Genomic DNA, 23,023 nt, shown 5'->3' on the forward strand with positions numbered 1-23,023 from the left:
ACAAGGGGACAATGTTGCTCCAGTTCAATTATATAAGGTATAAACTATCAGAAAAATATGCTTTTGTCATGATGAAAAATGTTGCATATCGCACTATTTTAAAACTGCTGCTACCCATGGAAATTAGTAGCATGGTCTAAAGTTCTAGCCAGTTTTCGTTTTTGTTGTAATAAATGTTAAATTTCAATGATTTTTCAGCAAAAACATATGATTTTTTGAGCCACTGAACAAGTTTACGGATCCTGAAATGCATTTTCAAAGCTTGTGGACCTATATGCCACACTCTTACAAGTTGAAGGGCCATTGGTGCATTTAACTCTAAGAAAATAAGTATCAAAAAGTATTGTTTTCATGGAGAACCTTTCGTTCGATTTGTACCCGACATCTTTATCGTTACATGAGCCTTCCTCACCATCCCACTAGTTAAAATACCTGCTGAAAGGGACCTCACTTATGTGTCACGAACTTGACAAGGGGACAATGTTGAGTAAGTCAACATTAAAAGATCACTCACTCCACTTCAATTATATAAGGTATAAACTATCAAAAAAAATATGCTTTCGTCATGATGAAAAATGTTGCATATCGCAACTATTTTAAAACTGCTGCTGCGCAAGGAAATTAGTAGCATAGTCTAAAGTTCAAGCCAGTTTTCATTTTTGTTGTAATAAATGTTAAATTTCAATGTTTTTTTCAGCAAAAACATATGATTTTTGAGATTAGAAAAACTATAATTATAAAACTACGATTCAAACCTTAGACCTATTCTAGTTAGGCACACAATACAATACTTTACCACCATACTAAAGCAATTTTATTGTACGTTTTGCTAATAATTTTATCTTAACCTCTCTCTTAATTTGCCATGAGAATGTATAGAAAACATGGCAATACATAAAAACATTGGCAATGATATCCATATATTACGACCACTCTTCGCTTGGGGGAAAACAAATTTCATATTGCAACTAACTTTTATAGTATTACCACAACAATATATTGTTGCCAAAAGTGTCGACTTAATGCAACATTATATTTTTTTTGGTTGCAATACATACCAACTTTTGCAAAAGAAACTGTTCAAACTATGGGCACCAAATTTCTAATCGTTGAAATGTTTCCCTTATATTGCCACAATTCATATGGTGTTGCAACATACTTCATTGCAATAGCCCATTTTTCCAGTAGAGACCCTTGCACGAATTATTTGAATAGTAATCCCACAACTACAAAATTGACTTTTGCGTACAGTCAAAAGTTATTTACAGAGCTAGTTGGGCATCTCATCTCAGGGCTATGGTCTCTATGAACCGTGAATTCCAGAGTTGGTACTGTCACCCATCTGTTTAAATAAAAAAAACACAGAGAACCTATTGTGCTCCAGTCTTAGCGAAAACTTGCCGTTGCCGCTCCCACCACCATTGAGGGTCATTGCTCCCACTGTGGCAGCACCACCACTTGGCAGCCTGAAGTTAAAATTGCTCTTCATCGGCATCAAGCGATGATATGGTAATCCGACACAAAGAGAATAGCTTAGGGTGGAGCTGCTAAGTGAAGGAATGTTTTGAGGATGGCATCATCGAGGCCACCAACCACCAGTAGAGAAACGACTTTTGATCCACTTTGAAATTTGGCTTTAGTTCCGGTATTTTTCGCGCCCGGGACTAGAGCAACCTTAGTCCCGGTTGGTAGCTCCAACCGGGACTAAAGGTCTCTGCCCAACGGCTACTGCGGCAGGTTTTTGCTGCAGGGACCTTTAGTCCCCGGTTGGAGCTACCAACTGGGACTAAAGGTTAACTTTTACTCCCGGTTGGTCCCTCCAACCGGGAGTAAAAGTCTACTCCCGGCTGGAGGCTCCGTCCGGGACTAGAAAGGGACCTTTAGTCCCGGTTGCTGTCTTCAACCGGGACTAAAGGTCCCCTTCTATATACCCCTTCTTCCTCCCCGAGTCCGAGCCACTTCGAGCTCAGTGTTCTTGCTTCATCGCGGCCTCTCTTCTTCCTCATCACCGGTAATCACAAGATTTCTTTGATTTCTCCATCGATTCTTCGGTTTCTAAAGGTTACCAACTTTATACTCTAATGTTTTCATCAGTAGCATATCTCATTTTGTGGACTAGATATATGTGGTTTTTTATGGTGGATTTTTTTTATTTGTAAGTCATTTAAGCTCAAAATCACTTTAAAGTTTGCATATTTGGATGAAGGAAGGTTAAAGTAGTTATTCAAAACTAGTATTCAGCTTTCATTTCTAGCATGCATAGCCCACTAGTATTGAACAACAATGATCTTCTTCTTAACATATATCCCTTGGTTATGATCGCGCCATAACCATGGAGTGTCCTCATCATTTAGCTGGATGCTTGGGTCTTTGTTCACTGTATCTCTAAAGCATGAAGTGGGCTATGCATGCTAGAAATGAAAGCTCAATACTAGTTTTGAATAACTACTTTAACCTTCCTTCATCCAAATATGCAAACTTTAAAATGATTTTGAGCTTAAATGGCTTACAAATAAAAAAAATCTACCATAAAAACCACATATATCTAGTCCACAAAATGAAATAAGCTACTGATGAAACATGAGAGTCTAAAGTTGGTAACCTTTAGAACCGAAGAATCGATGGAGGAATGGAAGAAATCTTGTGATCATCGGTGATGAGGAAGAAGAGAGGCTGGCGATGAAGCAAGAACACTGAGCTCGAAGTGGCTCGGGCTCGGGGAGGAACAAGGGGTATATAGGAGGGGACCTTAGTCCCAGTTGTAGACAAAAACCGGGACTAAATGTCTCTTTCTAGTCCTGGACGGAGCCTCCAGCCGGGAGTAGACTTTTACTCCCGGTTGGAGGTACAAACCGGGAGTAAAAGTGAACCTTTAGTCCTGGTTGGTAACTCCAACCGGGACTAAAGGTCCCCTCCAGCAAAAGCCTGGTGCAGTAGCCGTTGGGCAGGGATGTTTAGTCCCGGTTGGAGCTACCAACCGGGACTAAATGTTTCTCTAGTCCCGGGCGCGAAAAATATCGGGACTACAGCCAAATTTCGAAGTGGATCAAAGGTCCCCTCCAGAAAATTTCGAAGTGGCCAAGGTGCGCATATCCTCAATGGCGGCCAGGACAGGACTCCCGACCAGGGATGGCAGCATCATCCCACAGCCGAGACCAAGGGGCCAGCGAGGTAGAAGACGACCTCCGTGGGTGGGGTCTCCCACTTGTCTCCTCGCGACGAAGTCCATGACGCGAACCACCAAACCGACGCCGAGACGGCGACCGCCACGATTCTTCCATGGTGGAGAAGCCCCGGACCTTGCGCTATCGCTCCTCCTGCTCCTCCATCGCGGCTCTGGTAGCTCGGGGTGGATGCCACCCGTGGCGGCCGACCAACGCTCCATCCCCCCGCGCGCTGCCGGCGCTCGGCGAGGGCTCGCCCGTAGGCACAGGCGGAGCAAGAGCGAGGCGAGGACAATCGTGGCCGTGCCGGCGACGGGGCGATCAGCTTGTCCGCTGTGGCGGCGAGAAGGAGCAGGCACGAGGTGGCGGTGCGCGCAAATACGTGCCAACGGGCGGAGCCGGAGAGAGCACGGCGGGTCTAGGATTAGAGGTAGGCCCAGATCAGCGGCGACAGCCCCCACAGGATGCCTGAGAAACCTCCTCTTCGTCCATAGCGCCGCAGCGGCGCAGCGTCCCTACCGCCAGCCAACCGAACAGCAACGATGTGGTCGACATGGCGCACGGCGCCGGCACGGACAGCCCCACGGGCCACTTGTTTCTCATTGGTGGCTGGGGCGACGCGTGCAGAGGCGACCTGATCGGCAACCTTCCACTTCAAGCTTGAAACGCTCATACGTACCTTTAATCTTTCTTCGCAATACTTTGTGTCGTGTACAATCATGTATATATTGCACCAAATCGTTCCAAACTTATTCCGATTTCAGGTTTTAGAAGTTTCCATCTAGGCCAACAAACAAGTGACCCGAAACCTGGTTTGGTTACGGTTTGAGCTGAACCTCGAGGAACTCCAAAGCATATGTAAACTTGACTTGAATATCTAAACCGACTATCAAGACTAGGGATGAAGATGGTCAGAAAACCCTCTGAACCATTTCTACTTCTACATTTGGATACGAAAACGAAAGCGAAAGCGATAAGCCGGGCACGAAAACGAACACGAACTTATGGAATATCGACAATTTCGAAAGCAAACCCAATCGAGCGGAATTATGTCGAACACTGTCGGCATACGAAAAATCAATACGGAATACCGACCTGTAGGATCAAGTTGTAACCCCCTATGTTTTTTCCTCTGTCTTGCTAAGCTCACTAAAAATTTGAATTTGTATAATTTTACAACAAATTAAAACTTATTTTCTGCAAGACTATTTTAAACCATGCATTAAAATTCACCATATGCATTTTCGTGTGTTGATATGTTTTCTGGAATTTATTTGTGGCACAAAAATATATATCTTGAATCTGCAACCCAAACACCACTACTACAAAAAAGCACTTGTAGGGGCGCTGGCGATGATTTTATAGAGGCGGCTCTGGCCAGCCCCCCCTATCATACCGTCCTCAACAAATCATACATTTGTAAGGGCAGTTCCCATACCGGTGTTACCAGCCGTCACTAAAAATCGATTTGTTAGGGGCGGCTACAGTACCAGCCGCCCCTACAAATCGTTTTTCCGCCAAAAAAATCAAATACCAACACGTGCTCCTCCAAATCATCCTGTGACGAGTAAAATATATGATCAAGTATCCTGGCAAACTTGACTGTAATATTATGGACCAAATAAGATTGTTTAGCCAAAAGTTTATAAACATCTTCTATAGTACAAGAATGGGATTGTTATCCACGTTGAATTGAATAAATTGCAATGGCTACTTAACATTGTGAAACCAAGCTGACAATAGTCCCCAAACCTGTAGTGTTTTTACATGCTCAGTTTTATTCCCCTGGACCCAGACCTTGAGTAAATATTCATAGAAGCTGAACAGAAAATGACAGTTAGTTTTATTTTCGAAATTTTCTGGAGACAATAGCAACTAAGGTCCACAGCACAAAACTTAGCAATGATCCAATAGGAGAGCACAAATCTACCAGAGCTAAGTGCCGAAATAACAGGAAGAAAATATTTGGCCAGAAGGACCAATGACATTACCTATCTCCCATAGCACCAAATGTGATAGTTGAGTATGATGCTGTCCCAGAATGAGGATTTATGTAGATAGGAAGCAAACCATCACTGGGATATATCTTCTGAAGCTGTTGTGATGACGTTCTCCGCCTAAAATTAGATTGTAGCAACTCAAATATGAGCCCAACATTAAAACAACTGAACCAAGAAAGACATCAAGATAGGATTTAAATGTCAAACCTGAATAGGGCATTTTTACTAGTAAAACTAGCAGCCTAATACATATTGCCAGGCATTGACAAGACATTCTACCAACCCTAACTTACTTTAAAAATTCCATGCATTTGGCTCAAGATTCACATGTTCATTTAAACACTACAGGATGAGAAAACTACATTCTTCAGGGTTTTCCAGAACAAAATAATTCTGCATGTTTCAGCTTACATAGAAAATTAATCCTTCAAAAATGATTTGACATACGTAAGTGAGTAAAACAGGTAGACATCACCCAAAATTGGTTGGATCAAATGGGATTCATCATCCAACAAAAACACTCAGCTCTCTCCCTCAAAACAAGTATGGTGGAAAGGAAACACTATGGTACAAGAATGACAGCTATGTTTCACACTGAGGTTTCACTCTAAATTTGCTCATCTAATAGCATAGAACTGGAGGGACATCTGAAAATATGAGTGAAAAGTAGCAGCACCTTCTGCTGGTATTTGGGATCCCCAGTCCTCTGTGACAGAGCTATGAATTCAAGTTGCTCAGTACCAGAATCTGCAAGGATACTATCACCCTGCAGAAGGAACAAAGCATATGGAATTTATTCTTTGTTTTCTGAGCTAGAAAGAAAATAATCAGGTTTAAAAATGTTTTAAAACAGCTAGCAATCACAAGTGGTACAGTTATCAGTTCTATGCGATGAGATAGAAATCAAAGCCTCAAATTACAAACTGATACTGAATGTTTGAAAGACAAAAAAGAACGGCATGGGATGATTTGAATAAGGTTACTATCAGTACACCTACTTGTGAACTACAGTACGTTTAGGAAAGGATTTAAATACAAGTGGTTACTCAGTTGAAGTATAGAATACCAGTGACTTACGTTGGTCCCATCCAGGATTATGGGCTCGTCCATGAGCTTGGTTTATTTTATTATAGGGGATGCCAGATGTTGTATCCCAAGCAGGTAATAGTCGATCTGTAATATCTTTAGCCTTGTCAAGAAATACTTTATCACCAGATAGATCGTATATGCACTAAGCAGACCTCCAACAACCCTGAATATAAACAAACAAGTAGACTGCTAACTCAATTTTACTAACCAAAGGAAAGAGTAAGGGAATAAAGGTCTACATGATGAAAAAACAAATAAAACTCACTCTCTAGCTTTCTGAAATTCACCTTTCAGGCCCATTATATACAGGGTATCAAGTGAGTCAACAAGGGTTGCTCCAAGACCACCAAAGCTATTGATACCATTCTTCGATTGTGGCTGGGAATCGAGGTGAGCAAAGCAAAGACAGAAAGGTATTTTAGAACTAGAATCAGTTAGGAAATGTGAAACCAACTGTAGATCAGAATTACTGCTGACTAAACAAACCTGAAGCTCATCCATTCCCCAGGCATACTTCACATAAGAATTCCAAGCATGGAGCATTGCCTCTTTAACTTTTTCCCGCCTTTCATTATTGACAGGATCAATTTCTACAAGATCTTTTCTGGAATTCTTGTTGCTTACTACTGGATTTTCATCCAGATGAACTCCAGCCTTCTTAGCTGTTGAAAAGACATCAGAACAATTGAAGTATGAATAGTCTTTTCAAGGGAAACAGATTCTGGAATAAAGGGGTTACTAAGCCATCATGGCACTTCAAAGAAAAGTTTGGTTGTATTACCTGGTCATGCAACCGATTTATATCATCTTCTAATCGGGAAATCTCAGACTGAAAATAGGGGAAGAAGAAGCTTAATATCAGAAACAATCAGGACAACTCCAAGTATACACATCGGATTCAAGATAAACTAAGGACTATCTTGATATAAATGAAGCAAAGGGGTCACCAAAACCAACTAACCAAGATTGAAAATGCGAAACTTGCTCATCATGAAAGATGAAGAAAAGATAGGGAACACATACAAGATACAATTAACCTCGTGCTACTGATTCTGCAAATATTATTCAATTTATACAGTGGCGAGAAATGTTCAGATTTGTATTACCCATTCACTAGGAGAACAACACTATGGCCATATGCTTATATATACTATTAGTTCAGACAGGGAAACACAACAAGCGTATGAGAGATTATATACATGGATTTCTGTATGATTGATGCCATGGTATGCAAGAGGTCCATGCAATACACCGTCATCCATTCCTCTTCCAGCAGTAATGTCTCCAAAGCAGAGTACAACGTGGTACTAAATGTAAAAGGATATCTCTTTTTTCATAGTAGTATACCAAAAGAGATTGATGGCATAAGATGATAGAGGTGGGTCATTCAATCGGCATATCTTTCTTTTCTCAAATGGAGACATTGGTTGCATAGTGATATGTGTAGCTCCTTACAAATCACTTAAAAACTTCTCTACTGAAAGTGGTACTAGTAGAAAAAATAAATTAATGCAGCAATATCCCTTCTCTATATGGATGAATCTTTATTTGTCATGGTTAGTAGAAGTTCATACATATAACAACAGCTATATATATGAAAAAAAATCATTAGTGAGAGCCCACAACAGTTGGCAAGGATAAATAAAAGTTCATACATGGTGGTAGGCTTAGAACCACATATGACAAGGCTCTCAAGTACTCTGTCTGTCCCAATCCAAAAGACAGAGAACCTAATATATTTACGGAGGTCGGGATGGTACATATTGGAAATATTGGGATAAATATAGCATGCACCACCACTATACTATTTTGCTAAGCTATAAGAGGTATAAACATACATAGCTAATTAAATATAAAAAATATATTTCCAGAAGAATGATGAGAGTATAGAAAAAACCATTTAGACCATGGTTGTCTTCTAAAAATCAGAATAATACCATAGTTATTCATCGGTACTTACTTCCTGCATTTAAAATTTGAGGTACTTGGGTGCTTGCCGCTGTAGCTTGCTCGTTTACTGTTGCCTCCCTGGTTGGTCGGTGCCTCAGCCTTAGCTGTCCTGCACTGCGCAAAGGGGAAGATGGAGGGAGGGAGGATCTGGGTGAGGAGCCATGAGACGGAGGACGGATCTGGGTGACGAGCCATGAGACAGAGAAGAAGAGGGTGAGGTACCTCCAGATCTGGCCGCCAAGCCGATCCGCCGAGGAAGAGGCCACACGCGCGTGCAGACGGAGGCGTCGAACACAGGCACCTAGGGTTTTGATGTTTCGTCGAGCCCAGGAGCGCACGCGGACCAGTGGGAGGAAACCGCGGCAACGGCCACCTGCGGGGGCTCGCTGGCGCCCGTGCACTGCCGTCCGCCCGCGCCGTTCGCCGGCCAGTGCACCGCGTCATCGCGAGAGAGAGAGGGGAAGGTGAAAGCAGAGACGGACGAGGGGACCAGCACGCCGACACGTCAGGAGAGAGGGAGAAGAAGGGACGACGGGGGCGGAGGCGGCGGGAGCGGGACCGGTGGGGGCAAAAGTACAAAATCTATTTTGGACTACTTTCTCCTCCGTCATCTCCCTACGCTTGGCCCAACAACCCACTTGCCCGATGGGCTGCTCAGCATGGCAGGCTATCACCAGCACGCAGCGACCTCTCGCACGCAAGCTGCAAGTGCCCGGTGTTCCCTTCTTATTTAATCCCACATGGCTTAAATAGATAGGAGCAAGGGAGCCAATGGCGTATATAATAGCATCCAGGCGCACCCTCCCACCCTCTGCATAGAGTTCCATGCTAGGTCTATTGGGCCAATAATTTTGGTTTTAAACTGCTGTGGTATGCACTCCCAAACCCTAAATTGCATATATATACATGAATACAATAATGAGCTGCGTGTTAGTGGGTTGGCCTTGCGAGACAGTCAATTGTGACTGCCTCCATAAATAAAAACATCCGCCTCCATAAATCCTGAGGCATTTTACAAGACGGTTGAATTTTGTGACCGTCTCGGTTAATGTTTTAGCAGTGTCTCATAAAATCATTTGTGAAGTACTGTATTGTGATCCCAAGGATGCTCTGCTTGCGATGTATAATGTGTATCACACTTGTCGGGATACACGGTAACATCTTGTGTGAGAGCAATTTGTTTTTCCTTTCAAAAATGAGATGCCTAGTTCTGATTTTCTTAACAGCTCGTGGAATCTTATCCTAAATCTATTCCGAAGATAATGCACAATGCGCCGGGAATGCACTAGGAAATTAGCTACACGACATGTACAGTTCTGATGACTTGAACGAAATATAATGGAAGATTGGCAGCGTGACATGGACAGTTCCAACAACTCATCATGAAGCAACACCAGAGATAAATGCGCCATGCGCCGGGCGTGCAAACTAGAAAATTGGTAACGTGCCATGCACAGTTCCAACTTGCACGAAATGAAGAAATATATAAGCAACGTGGCATGCGGAATTCCAACTTGCAAGCTATACATCTCTATGGTCAACGTTTGGGTTCCAACTCAGCACTTTTGTCAAAAAAAAAAACAGTAGACCAGAACCGAGGGCCAAATGGTGACTGTACACATCACACTTCTCCCCTATATAAACTGCTAGAAATCTCCACTTTACATGCAAGCTAGACAAACTGACTAGATCGAAAACTCTAGTCGCACATAGAGATGGAGGGTAGTTCGCTGCTGGCCAATCGGTCATACCTAGTTCTATGTTGTGTCACGGTGGTGATTGGATGGTTACTTCACTGGGCGTACAGACGGGTGAGTAACCCTCCCCCATGCAACAAGGTGATCCTTCCTCCTGGCTCCATGGGCCTCCCCATCATCGGCGAGACCCTCCAATACCTCAGAGTAAGCCACTCTATCGACATGCCAAGCTTTTACCGCCAACGACTGAAGAGGTGATGACATTCATGTGACTCTTACTTCCACTCTGCCCTTACAGTTTCTACTTAATTGTTCTAGCTCTCACTCATTACGCATGTTAGAGACGCTCATATATATACATATAGTTTAATTGTCTCTGTTGCTGCCGTTGCTACATGTAATATAGGTACGGCCCCGTTTTTAAGACCAGCCTAGTGGGGCAGCCTCTCATCGTCTCCCTTGATCATGAATTCAACCGGTTCATTTTCCAGCAAGAGGGCAAGCTGTTCAGGTGCTGGTACCCTGCGACAGCAAACAGCATATTCGGCCAGAAGAGCCTCATCACCTACACCGGTTCCGTCCACAAGTTCACCCGCAGCTTCGCGTCCAAGCTCTTCGGCTCCGAAAACCTCAAGCAAGCACTCATCCACGAGCTGGAGGACGCCATGAAGCAGGGCTTCGTGGCATGGGCCGCCAAGCCTAGCGTCGAGGTGCACGACGCACTAGAAGATGTAAGTGCATGCGTGCGTGTGCGATGCCGAGTGTGCAAGATATTTTAGTTCCATGTATAATAATAATATAATCTAGGGTTTGTATATAACGTCTCGACGATGATGATGCACGCTTATTTGCTACGGGACCATTGATTTGTGGACAGATGATATTTGAGCTGATAGCCAAGAAGATGATCAGCACTGGTCCCGAGGAGTCAAGAGAGCTGCGAAAGAATTTCGTAGAGTTCTTCAAGGGGATCCTCTGTGTCCCCATATACTTTCCTGGGACATCATTTTACAAGTGTATGAAGGTACATGTATATGTTTGAACTTTGTTAATTTGGTCAATTGGTCTGAACGTCGTTGTCTACGTCTAGTACCAATTAACCCAACAGTAATTAATCAGGACGCGGCACTTATTACAATATTCATGGTACGATATTAGATTATATGTGTTATTCCTTTTGCTCGCAGGGAAGGAGAACTGCGCATAAAAAACTGACTGATTTGCTGAGAGATAGATTAAGTACACCTGAGAAGAAACACGGTGACCTTCTTGACCTACTTGTTGAAGAACTACAAAGTGAAAAGCCGGTGATAGATGAGGCTTTCGGTATAGACGCACTCGCTGCGCTCTTGTTTGCCAGCTTTTCGGCAGTATCAGGAACCCTCACCCTAGGTCTCAAGTTGCTCAATGATAACCCTCAAGTTGTCGAGGCGCTCAAGGTTATCATTATATTTGTTCTACATTCATCTAAATATGTTCTGTCTCCTCAGAAAACTATTTATAAGCAGACGATTGAGAACTGCATATGTTGTAACTGTGTTGAACTTTATTTACCATTTCTAGGAGGAGCATGAAGCAATACTGAAGAAAAGAGAAGACAAGAATTCGGGGTTCACATGGGAGGAGTACAAGTCGTTGACATTCACAACACAGGTGACTCAACTGAAATGTACATAAATTAGTTGTCCATTTTCATCATTATAATAAGGATAAAGTACATTTTTCAATCACGAACAACACACACCGTAGTCCGGTTTTCAACCTTAAACTATGAAACCAGGTAACGCATACCCTCCAACTGTCGATACCGAAAAAATTTGGTCCTCTGGTTGACTTCAAAAGTATTTTCTATTTTCTAATAATAATAAAAATCTGATTTGACCTCTAGAAATTCATAATTATTTTATTTTAAATCATAAAAATATGAACCTAGTTCCTATATTTTCTTCTAAAACTTCCATCTATCTGTTGGTGCTATATTCAAAATTATTCAGATCTTACTGCTTGTTTTAAATAAATAACAACCACAACTACAAGCAATAATAGGAACAGAAACAAACCAATTACAAATACCTATATATAGATCATAAATAAGTAGAGAACATTTTTAGAATAAACTAGTACTAGTTTCATATTTTCCTAATTCAAAATAAATTATTTATGAATTTTTATATAATAAATCAGATTTTTACTATTTTTTCCAAATAGAAAACCATCTTTGGAACCATCATGAGGACCATATTTGTCCGGTTTTGAAATGGAAGGGGGTCCATTACTGGTTTTATAGTTTACGGATAAGAATCAGACTACCACACCCGTTTCACGTTGAAAAATGCACTTCACCTTTATAATAACTGCTACGTGAAGATTTTGGTGCTTTCAGCACTTGACGGCATTACAAGTTCTACGTGCTACTTTTCAGCACTGCTGTCCTTTAACATGATTGACTTTATTCTGCCTGAAGGTTATGAATGAGCTTAATCGGATGAGTAACCCCGCCCCCGGAATTTTCAGGAAAACTATAACAGATGTGCATGTCAATGGTACATTTTGTCCACAACTCTATGAAAACCCCAGTTTATATACATAGTAACATTTTCAGTGTGAACTTATTTGTTTGGAGTTAACAACTAATAAAGTTGATCTCTCAGTTAATAGTTCATTTCTCATGCAGGCTATACAATCCCTGCCGGGTGGTTAATCATGATTAGCCCCATGGCAGTTCATCTAAACCCAAAATTGTTCGAGGATCCACTCAAATTCGATCCATGGAGGTGGATGGTCAGTAGAAAAATGCTGCATTATTTCATTCCCAACTTGAAGCTTTAACTGTATCAGTCAACATAAAATTTTTTATCTTTATTAAACTTGTGCGTGGATATGGTCTCTGCAGACACAGGACGAGACAAAACGAAGCCTGCAGCAGAGGAATTTCATGCCTTTCGGAGGAGGCATAAGGCTTTGTGTTGGGGCAGACTTCGGCAGACTTTTTATTTCACTTTTCCTCCATGTTTTAGTGCCAAACTACAGGTACAGAGTTTGTGTGTGCGACGTCCCTTACTTCCTCTCTCTGATTAGTGATGAAACGGACCAGCCCGCGAACACTCATAGGCTTAATTAGTTGTCGTGGGTTGTCGAGTTAATCACGTCTATATGTGGGTTTATGGGCTAATCCATCACTATATCAACCTATGAATGCAGCATTTCTGATGAGGAATTCTGTTGTTTGCAGATGGATTGAGATAAAAGGAGGAGGAGTAACACGCGTCGGGGAGATGATGATTCCTGAGGGCTATCACATCCAACTTATTCCTACGACCTAGCTAGCGAGACAATATGTCCAGACAATTTCTCCATGTATTCTAAATTTTTATCCTGTAATAAATAACAAGTGTAAGACAAGGCAGCAGTGTGAGCTTAACACTACTTTCTTTTTTTTATCAGAAAAAGGAGGGGTGTGACCCCCTACTGTGCTTTATTGAAAAAAAGGAGCAAAAATTCAGTACAAAAGTTCAAGAGACAAAAAATGATACAAAGAAAATGAGGAAAATTACACATAAGTTTCTAGCCATAATACTATTTGGGGTTGATATTTTCCTTTGCTCTTAGTATAACTAAAGCAAACTCTTCTTTAAAGATATCTTTGCATCACTGAATCGAAGCTGGGACGTTTCTGAATATAATATCATTCTGGATTGTCCAAATGGACCAGCACATCGTGATCACGATTTCCATGAAGAAAGGTACCCTGAGCTGATCTTTGAGGCTGACTATGATTTGCAGGAGGGTCGGTATGAGCTGGGATGAAGAGATTCAAACTGTTCCAGCAGTCCAAAGCAAAAGGGCAGCCCACAAGGAAATGTAGGAGGGTCTCTTTGGTACTGCTTGTGCAATGCACACAGCTATAATCTGGTAGCAGCATAGTCTTGCGTCGAAGCAAATTGCGAGTACTGAGCCCATCTTTGAGCACAAGCCAGAAGAAGAACTTACGCTTATTCTGACAAGAGGATTTCCAAAGCCATCGAAAAGCTTGATGAACTGATGTATGGCCAATGAGAACCGGATAAGCTTTGCTTAATGAAAACGCCGAGGAGTCCCATAAATAGAACCATTGGTCTGCTTGCTGCTGAATGTTGATGTTTTGGACCAAAGTCCCTAGCTCCTGAAACTGAACATAGGCCTCAGCTGAAAGGGGCAGATGAAAGAGAGAATATAGAACAGGTGTGCCCTGCAGCCTGTCAATCGAAATGTATGAATCCTTTGCAAAAGAGTATAATTCTGGGTAGACTTGTCGCAGAACTCTGCCATTCCAAAGATCCAGCCAGAAAAAACAAGATTTGCTGTCTTGGATATGTACCATAGCCATTCCTTTAAAAGAATCCAAAAGTTTTAAAATGTCTCGCCACCAAAAAGAGCCCCTGAAGCTATTGGTGGGTCTAGGGAGCTTCCCATCTGCATAATATATACCTGTTCCAGACCAAATGAACCCAAGGGATATCCAAACAATTATGAAATTTATGTAGATACTTAAGAAGTAAACATTCGTTGTGAGTGTGAAGGTTAAGCACTCCTAGACCTCCTTCGTGCTTTGGTTTGCAAACCACAGGCCATGCTGCCTTGGGCGGTTTCCTGTTATTAGCATCTGACCCTCGCCACAGACAGTGCTTACGGAACTTGTCTATTTGCTTGATGATCGTCTTGGGCAGTAGGAATGTGCTCATAGCAAAAGTTGGTAGACCCAAGAAGACTGCATTTGTAAGCTCTAGCCGGCCAGCTGGACTTAGAAAACCAGAGACACGAACTAGTCTTCTTTCACACTTTGTGACTAAGGGCCAGAAGTCTGCAACTGTCGGCTTTGTAATGCTCAGGGGCAGTCCCAGGTATGTAAAAGGCAAGGAGCCCTTGGAGCAGCCAAAAGAGGAAGCAAGTAACTGAAGCTTATCCTCTGGAACATTAATAGGCACCATGAAAGATTTATCGAAGTTTACTTTGAGTCCAGTTGATTCACCAAACTGCTGGAGTAGGTTCTTCAGAAAAAGCAACTGAGCAACATCTCCTTGTAAGAAGATCAATGTGTCATCGGCATATTGAAGAATGGGGAAGTCCTGGTCATGTTGGAGGGGTAGGGGAAGATGAAGATTGCCATACATCAAGTCTGCGAAAACATATTTATTGTACGTACATCCCTGTTTTCAGTACTTATGAGTGTATGTTTGGAATTACAAGTATACGATTAATAAAGTAGTGTATATATACTTTGAGCCTTCCGTAAATTTCTATGCTTATGCAAACAATGAAAGAAAACAAAGTTATCAGTTGAAACCACCCACACGTGACTTCAACTCGCAATGTGTAGCCACGAGATTTTGAACGTATACACACTCACTTGGTAGATTGCTATATATATATATATATGCTATGCTGCAACCACTTATTATACCGATCGAGTCGGTTCATCTTTTTGTGTAAACTTGTTAAGTGGTATTACACACTCTTACAAGTTGAAGGGGCACCGATGCATTTAACTCAAAGAAAAAAGTATCAAAAGTACTGTTTTCATGGAGAACCTTTCGTTCGATTTGTACCCGACATCTTTATCGTCACATGAGCCTTCCTCACCATCCCACTAGTTAAAATACCTGCTGAAAGGGACCTCACTTATGTGTCAAGAACTTGACAAGGGGACAATGTTGCTCCAGTTCAATTATATAAGGTATAAACTATCAGAAAAATATGCTTTTGTCATGATGAAAAATGTTGCATATCGCACTATTTTAAAACTGCTGCTACCCATGGAAATTAGTAGCATGGTCTAAAGTTCTAGCCAGTTTTCGTTTTTGTTGTAATAAATGTTAAATTTCAATGATTTTTCAGCAAAAACATATGATTTTTTGAGCCACTGAACAAGTTTACGGATCCTGAAATGCATTTTCAAAGCTTGTGGACCTATATGCCACACTCTTACAAGTTGAAGGGCCATTGGTGCATTTAACTCTAAGAAAATAAGTATCAAAAGTATTGTTTTCATGGAGAACCTTTCGTTCGATTTGTACCCGACATCTTTATCGTTACATGAGCCTTCCTCACCATCCCACTAGTTAAAATACCTGCTGAAAGGGACCTCACTTATGTGTCACGAACTTGACAAGGGGACAATGTTGAGTAAGTCAACATTAAAAGATCACTCACTCCACTTCAATTATATAAGGTATAAACTATCAAAAAAATATGCTTTCGTCATGATGAAAAATGTTGCATATCGCAACTATTTTAAAACTGCTGCTGCGCAAGGAAATTAGTAGCATAGTCTAAAGTTCAAGCCAGTTTTCATTTTTGTTGTAATAAATGTTAAATTTCAATGTTTTTTTTCAGCAAAAACATATGATTTTTGAGATTAGAAAAACTATAATTATAAAACTACGATTCAAACCTTAGACCTATTCTAGTTAGGCACACAATACAATACTTTACCACCATACTAAAGCAATTTTTATTGTACGTTTTGCTAATAATTTTATCTTAACCTCTCTCTTAATTTGCCATGAGAATGTATAGAAAACATGGCAATACATAAAAACATTGGCAATGATATCCATATATTACGACCACTCTTCGCTTGGGGGAAAACAAATTTCATATTGCAACTAACTTTTATAGTATTACCACAACAATATATTGTTGCCAAAAGTGTCGACTTAATGCAACATTATATTTTTTTTGGTTGCAATACATACCAACTTTTGCAAAAGAAACTGTTCAAACTATGGGCACCAAATTTCTAATCGTTGAAATGTTTCCCTTATATTGCCACAATTCATATGGTGTTGCAACATACTTCATTGCAATAGCCCATTTTTCCAGTAGAGACCCTTGCACGAATTATTTGAATAGTAATCCCACAACTACAAAATTGACTTTTGCGTACAGTCAAAAGTTATTTACAGAGCTAGTTGGGCATCTCATCTCAGGGCTATGGTCTCTATGAACCGTGAATTCCAGAGTTGGTACTGTCACCCATCTGTTTAAATAAAAAAAACACAGAGAACCTATTGTGCTCCAGTCTTAGCGAAAACTTGCCGTTGCCGCTCCCACCACCATTGAGGGTCATTGCTCCCACTGTGGCAGCACCACCACTTGGCAGCCTGAAGTTAAAATTGCTCTTCATCGGCATCAAGCGATGATATGGTAATCCGACACAAAGAGAATAGCTTAGGGTGGAGCTGCTAAGTGAAGGAATGTTTTGAGGATGGCATCATCGAGGCACCAACCACCAGTAGAGAAACGACTTTTGATCCACTTTGAAATTTGGCTTTAGTTCCGGTATTTTTCGCGCCCGGGACTAGAGCAACCTTTAGTCCCGGTTGGTAGCTCCAACCGGGACTAAAGGTCTCTGCCCAACGGCTACTGCGGCAGGTTTTTGCTGCAGGGGACCTTTAGTCCCGGTTGGAGCTACCAACTGGGACTAAAGGTTAACTTTTACTCCCGGTTGGTCCCTCCAACCGGGAGTAAAAGTCTACTCCCGGCTGGAGGCTCCGTCCGGGACTAGAAAGGGACCTTTAGTCCCGGTTGCTGTCTTCAACCGGGACTAAAGGTCCCCTTCTATATACCCCTTCTTCCTCCCCGAGTCCGAGCCACTTCGAGCTCAGTGTTCTTGCTTCATCGCCGGCCTCTCTTCTTCCTCATCACCGGTAATCACAAGATTTCTTTGATTTCTCCATCGATTCTTCGGTTCTAAAGGTTACCAACTTTATACTCTAATGTTTCATCAGTAGCATATCTCATTTTGTGGACTAGATATATGTGGTTTTTTATGGTGGATTTTTTTTATTTGTAAGTCATTTAAGCTCAAAATCACTTTAAAGTTTGCATATTTGGATGAAGGAAGGTTAAAGTAGTTATTCAAAACTAGTATTCAGCTTTCATTTCTAGCATGCATAGCCCACTAGTATTGAACAACAATGATCTTCTTCTTAACATATATCCCTTGGTTATGATCGCGCCATAACCATGGAGTGTCCTCATCATTTAGCTGGATGCTTGGGTCTTTGTTCACTGTATCTCTAAAGCATGAAGTGGGCTATGCATGCTAGAAATGAAAGCTCAATACTAGTTTTGAATAACTACTTTAACCTTCCTTCATCCAAATATGCAAACTTTAAAATGATTTTGAGCTTAAATGGCTTACAAATAAAAAAAATCTACCATAAAAAACCACATATATCTAGTCCACAAAATGAAATAAGCTACTGATGAAACATGAGAGTCTAAAGTTGGTAACCTTTAGAACCGAAGAATCGATGGAGGAATGGAAGAAATCTTGTGATCATCGGTGATGAGGAAGAAGAGAGGCTGGCGATGAAGCAAGAACACTGAGCTCGAAGTGGCTCGGGCTCGGGGAGGAACAAGGGGTATATAGGAGGGGACCTTTAGTCCCAGTTGTAGACAAAAACCGGGACTAAATGTCTCTTTCTAGTCCTGGACGGAGCCTCCAGCCGGGAGTAGACTTTTACTCCCGGTTGGAGGTACAAACCGGGAGTAAAAGTGAACCTTTAGTCCTGGTTGGTAACTCCAACCGGGACTAAAGGTCCCCTCCAGCAAAAGCCTGGTGCAGTAGCCGTTGGGCAGGGATGTTTAGTCCCGGTTGGAGCTACCAACCGGGACTAAATGTTTCTCTAGTCCCGGGCGCGAAAAATATCGGGACTACAGCCAAATTTCGAAGTGGATCAAAGGTCCCCTCCAGAAAATTTCGAAGTGGCCAAGGTGCGCATATCATCAATGGCGGCCAGGACAGGACTCCCGACCAGGGATGGCAGCATCAATCCCACAGCCGAGACCAAGGGGCCAGCGAGGTAGAAGACGACCTCCGTGGGTGGGGTCTCCCACTTTGTCTCCGACGAAGTCCATGACGCTAACCACACCGACGCCGAGACGGCGACCGCCACGATTTCCATGGTGGAGAAGCCCCGGACCTTGCGCTATCGCTCCTCCTGCTCCTCCATGCGGCTCTGGTAGCTCGGGGTGGATGCCACCGTGGCGGCCGACCAACGCTCCATCCCCGCGCGCTGCCGGCGCTCGGCGAGGGCTCGCCCGTAGGCACAGGCGGAGCATAGCGAGGCGAGGACAATCGTGGCCGTGCCGGCGACGGGGCGATCAGCTTGTCCGCTGTGGCGGCGAGAAGGAGCAGGCACGAGGTGGCGGTGCGCGCAAATACGGTGCCAACGGGCGGAGCCGGAGAGAGCACGGCGGTCTAGGATTAGAGGTAGGCCCAGATCAGCGGCGACAGCCCCCACAGGATGCCTGAGAAAACCTCCTCTTCGTCCATAGCGCCGCAGCGGCGCAGCGTCCCTACCGCCAGCCAACCGAACAGCAACGATGTGGTCGACATGGCGCCGGCGCCGGCACGGGACAGCCCCACGGGCCACTTGTTCTCATTGGTGGCTGGGGCGACGCGTGCAGAGGCGACCTGATCGGCAACTTCCATCTTCAAGCTTGAAACGCTCATACGTACCTTTAATCTTTTCTTCGCAATACTTTGTGTCGTGTACAATCATGTATATATTGCACCAAATCGTTCCAAACTTATTCCGATTTCAGGTTTTAGAAGTTTCCATCTAGGCCAACAAACAAGTGACCCGAAACCTGGTTTGTTACGGTTTGAGCTGAACCTCGAGGAACTCCAAAGCATATGTAAACTTGACTTGAATATCTAAACCGACTATCAAGACTAGGGATGAAGATGGTCAGAAAACCTCTGAACCATTTTCTACTTCTACATTTGGATACGAAAACGAAAGCGAAAGCGATAAAGCCGGGCACGAAAACGAACACGAACTTATGGAATATCGACAAATTTCGAAAGCAAACCCAATCGAGCGGAATTATGTCGAACACTGTCGGCATACGAAAAATCAATACGGAATACCGACCTGTAGGATCAAGTTGTAACCCCCTATGTTTTTCCTCTTGTCTTGCTAAAGCTCACTAAAAATTTGAAATTTGTATAATTTTACAACAAATTAAAACTTATTTTCTGCAAGACTATTTTAAACCATGCATTAAAATTCACCATATGCATTTTCGTGTGTTGATATGTTTTCTGGAATTTATTTGTGGCACAAAAAATATATATCTTGAATCTGCAACCCAAACACCACTACTACAAAAAGCACTTGTAGGGGCGGCTGGCGATGATTTATAGAGGCGGCTCGGCCAGCCACCCCTATCATACCGTCTCAACAAATCATACATTTGTAAGGGCAGTTCCCATACCGGTGTTACCAGCCGTCACTAAAAATCGATTTGTTAGGGGCGGCTACAGTACCAGCCGCCCCTACAAATCGTTTTTCCGCCAAAAAAATCAAATTACCAACACGTGCTCCTCCAAATCATCCTGTGACGAGTAAAATATATGATCAAGTATCCTGGCAAACTTGACTGTAATATTATGGACCAAATAAGATTGTTTAGCCAAAAGTTTATAAACATCTTCTATAGTACAAGAATGGGATTGTTATCCACGTTGAATTGAATAAATTGCAATGGCTACTTAACATTGTGAAACCAAGCTGACAATAGTCCCAAACCTGTAGTGTTTTACATGCTCAGTTTTATTCCCCTGGACCCAGACCTTGAGTAAATATTCATAGAAGCTGAACAGAAAATGACAGTTAGTTTTATTTTCGAAATTTTCTGGAGACAATAGCAACTAAGGTCCACAGCACAAAACTTAGCAATGATCCAATAGGAGAGCACAAATCTACCAGAGCTAAGTGCCGAAATAACAGGAAGAAAATATTTGGCCAGAAGACAATGACATTACCTATCTCCCATAGCACCAAATGTGATAGTTGAGTATGATGCTGTCCCAGAATGAGGATTTATGTAGATAGGAAGCAAACCATCACTGGGATATATCTTCTGAAGCTGTGTGATGACGTTCTCCGCCTAAAATTAGATTGTAGCAACTCAAATATGAGCCCAACATTAAAAACAACTGAACCAAGAAAGACATCAAGATAGGATTTAAATGTCAAACATGAATAGGGCATTTTACTAGTAAAACTAGCAGCCTAATACATATTGCCAGGCATTGACAAGACATTCTACCAACCCTAACTTACTTTAAAAATTCCATGCATTTGGCTCAAGATTCACATGTTTCATTTAAACACTATCAGGATGAGAAAACTACATTCTTCAGGGTTTTCCAGAACAAAATAATTCTGCATGTTTCAGCTTACATAGAAAATTAATCCTTCAAAAATGATTTGACATACGTAAGTGAGTAAAACAGGTAGACATCACCAAAATTGGTTGGATCAAATGGGATTCATCATCCAACAAAAAACACTCAGCTCTCTCCCTCAAAAACAAGTATGGTGGAAAGGAAACACTATGGTACAAGAATGACAGCTATGTTTCACACTGAGGTTTCACTCTAAATTTGCTCATCTAATAGCATAGAACTGGAGGGACATCTGAAAATATGAGTGAAAAGTAGCAGCACCTTCTGCTGGTATTTGGGATCCCCAGTCCTCTGTGACAGAGCTATGAATTCAAGTTGCTCAGTACCAGAATCTGCAAGGATACTATCACCCTGCAGAAGGAACAAAGCATATGGAATTTATTCTTTGTTTTCTGAGCTAGAAAGAAAATAATCAGGTTAAAAATGTTTTAAAAACAGCTAGCAATCACAAGTGGTACAGTTATCAGTTCTATGCGATGAGATAGAAATCAAAGCCTCAAATTACAAACTGAATACTGAATGTTTGAAAGACAAAAAAGAACGGCATGGGATGATTTGAATAAGGTTACTATCAGTACACCTACTTGTGAACTACAGTACGTTTAGGAAAGGATTTAAATACAAGTGGTTACTCAGTTGAAGTATAGAATACCAGTGACTTACGTTGGTCCATCCAGGATTATGGGCTCGTCCATGAGCTTGGTTTATTTTATTATAGGGGATGCCAGATGTTGTATCCCAAGCAGGTAATAGTCGATCTGTAATATCTTTAGCCTTGTCAAGAAATACTTTATCACCAGATAGATCGTATATGCACTAAGCAGACCTCCAACAACCCTGAATATAAACAAACAAGTAGACTGCTAACTCAATTTTACTAACCAAAGGAAAGAGTAAGGGAATAAAGGTCTACATGATGAAAAAACAAATAAAACTCACTCTCTAGCTTTCTGAAATTCACCTTTCAGGCCCATTATATACAGGGTATCAAGTGAGTCAACAAGGGTTGCTCCAAGACCACCAAAGCTATTGATACCATTCTTCGATTGTGGCTGGGAATCGAGGTGAGCAAAGCAAAAGACAGAAAGGTATTTTAGAACTAGAATCAGTTAGGAAATGTGAAACCAACTGTAGATCAGAATTACTGCTGACTAAACAAACCTGAAGCTCATCCATTCCCCAGGCATACTTCACATAAGAATTCCAAGCATGGAGCATTGCCTCTTTAACTTTTTCCCGCCTTTCATTATTGACAGGATCAATTTCTACAAGATCTTTTCTGGAATTCTTGTTGCTTACTACTGGATTTTCATCCAGATGAACTCCAGCCTTTCTTAGCTGTTGAAAAGACATCAGAACAATTGAAGTATGAATAGTCTTTTCAAGGGAAACAGATTCTGGAATAAAGGGGTTACTAAGCCATCATGGCACTTCAAAGAAAAGTTTGGTTGTATTACCTGGTCATGCAACCGATTTATATCATCTTCTAATCGGGAAATCTCAGACTGAAAATAGGGGAAGAAGAAGCTTAATATCAGAAACAATCAGGACAACTCCAAGTATACACATCGGATTCAAGATAAACTAAGGACTATCTTGATATAAATGAAGCAAAGGGGTCACCAAAACCAACTAACCAAGATTGAAAATGCGAACTTGCTCATCATGAAAGATGAAGAAAAGATAGGGAACACATACAAGATACAATTAACCTCGTGCTACTGATTCTGCAAATATTATTCAATTTATACAGTGGCGAGAAATGTTCAGATTTGTATTACCCATTCACTAGGAGAACAACACTATGGCCATATGCTTATATATACTATTAGTTCAGACAGGGAAACACAACAAGCGTATGAGAGATTATATACATGG

General features: G+C 41.8%; 1 protein-coding gene and 4 pseudogenes across 1 annotated transcript; 1 reads left to right on the forward strand and 4 right to left on the reverse strand.

Annotated features, from left to right (window-relative positions):
• Positions 1-3,046: 3,046 nt before the first annotated feature.
• LOC136488320 (uncharacterized) lies at positions 3,047-3,767 on the reverse strand (annotated as a pseudogene).
• An 878-nt stretch (positions 3,768-4,645) lies between these two features.
• LOC136488321 (mannosyl-oligosaccharide 1,2-alpha-mannosidase MNS1-like) lies at positions 4,646-9,030 on the reverse strand (annotated as a pseudogene).
• Positions 9,031-9,918: 888 nt separating this feature from the next.
• Positions 9,919-13,223, forward strand: LOC136484969 (cytochrome P450 87A3-like). Its single transcript, XM_066481924.1, has 9 exons — positions 9,919-10,154; positions 10,307-10,631; positions 10,778-10,924; positions 11,088-11,339; positions 11,464-11,553; positions 12,365-12,443; positions 12,575-12,681; positions 12,800-12,930; positions 13,133-13,223. Exons 1-9 carry the CDS (start codon positions 9,919-9,921, stop codon positions 13,221-13,223), a joined length of 1,458 nt encoding a protein of 485 aa, XP_066338021.1.
• Positions 13,224-18,623: 5,400 nt separating this feature from the next.
• Positions 18,624-19,381, reverse strand: LOC136488322 (uncharacterized; annotated as a pseudogene).
• A 1,065-nt stretch (positions 19,382-20,446) lies between these two features.
• Positions 20,447-22,650, reverse strand: LOC136488323 (mannosyl-oligosaccharide 1,2-alpha-mannosidase MNS2-like; annotated as a pseudogene).
• Positions 22,651-23,023: the final 373 nt, after the last annotated feature.

Source organism: Miscanthus floridulus, chromosome 10 (assembly GCF_019320115.1).
Source record: "Miscanthus floridulus cultivar M001 chromosome 10, ASM1932011v1, whole genome shotgun sequence".
NCBI classification, from domain to species: domain Eukaryota; kingdom Viridiplantae; phylum Streptophyta; class Magnoliopsida; order Poales; family Poaceae; genus Miscanthus; species Miscanthus floridulus.

Bases quoted from the DNA above. Each gene is read 5' to 3' on its own strand.
- LOC136484969 (XM_066481924.1), top strand. From the start codon at position 9,919: ATGGAGGGTAGTTCGCTGCTGGCCAATCGGTCATACCTAGTTCTATGT. The intron at 12,444-12,574 runs GTACATTTTGTC...TTTCTCATGCAG, and splicing joins AACAGATGTGCATGTCAATG to GCTATACAATCCCTGCCGGG. The intron at 12,682-12,799 runs GTCAGTAGAAAA...CTGCAGACACAG, and splicing joins TCGATCCATGGAGGTGGATG to GACGAGACAAAACGAAGCCT.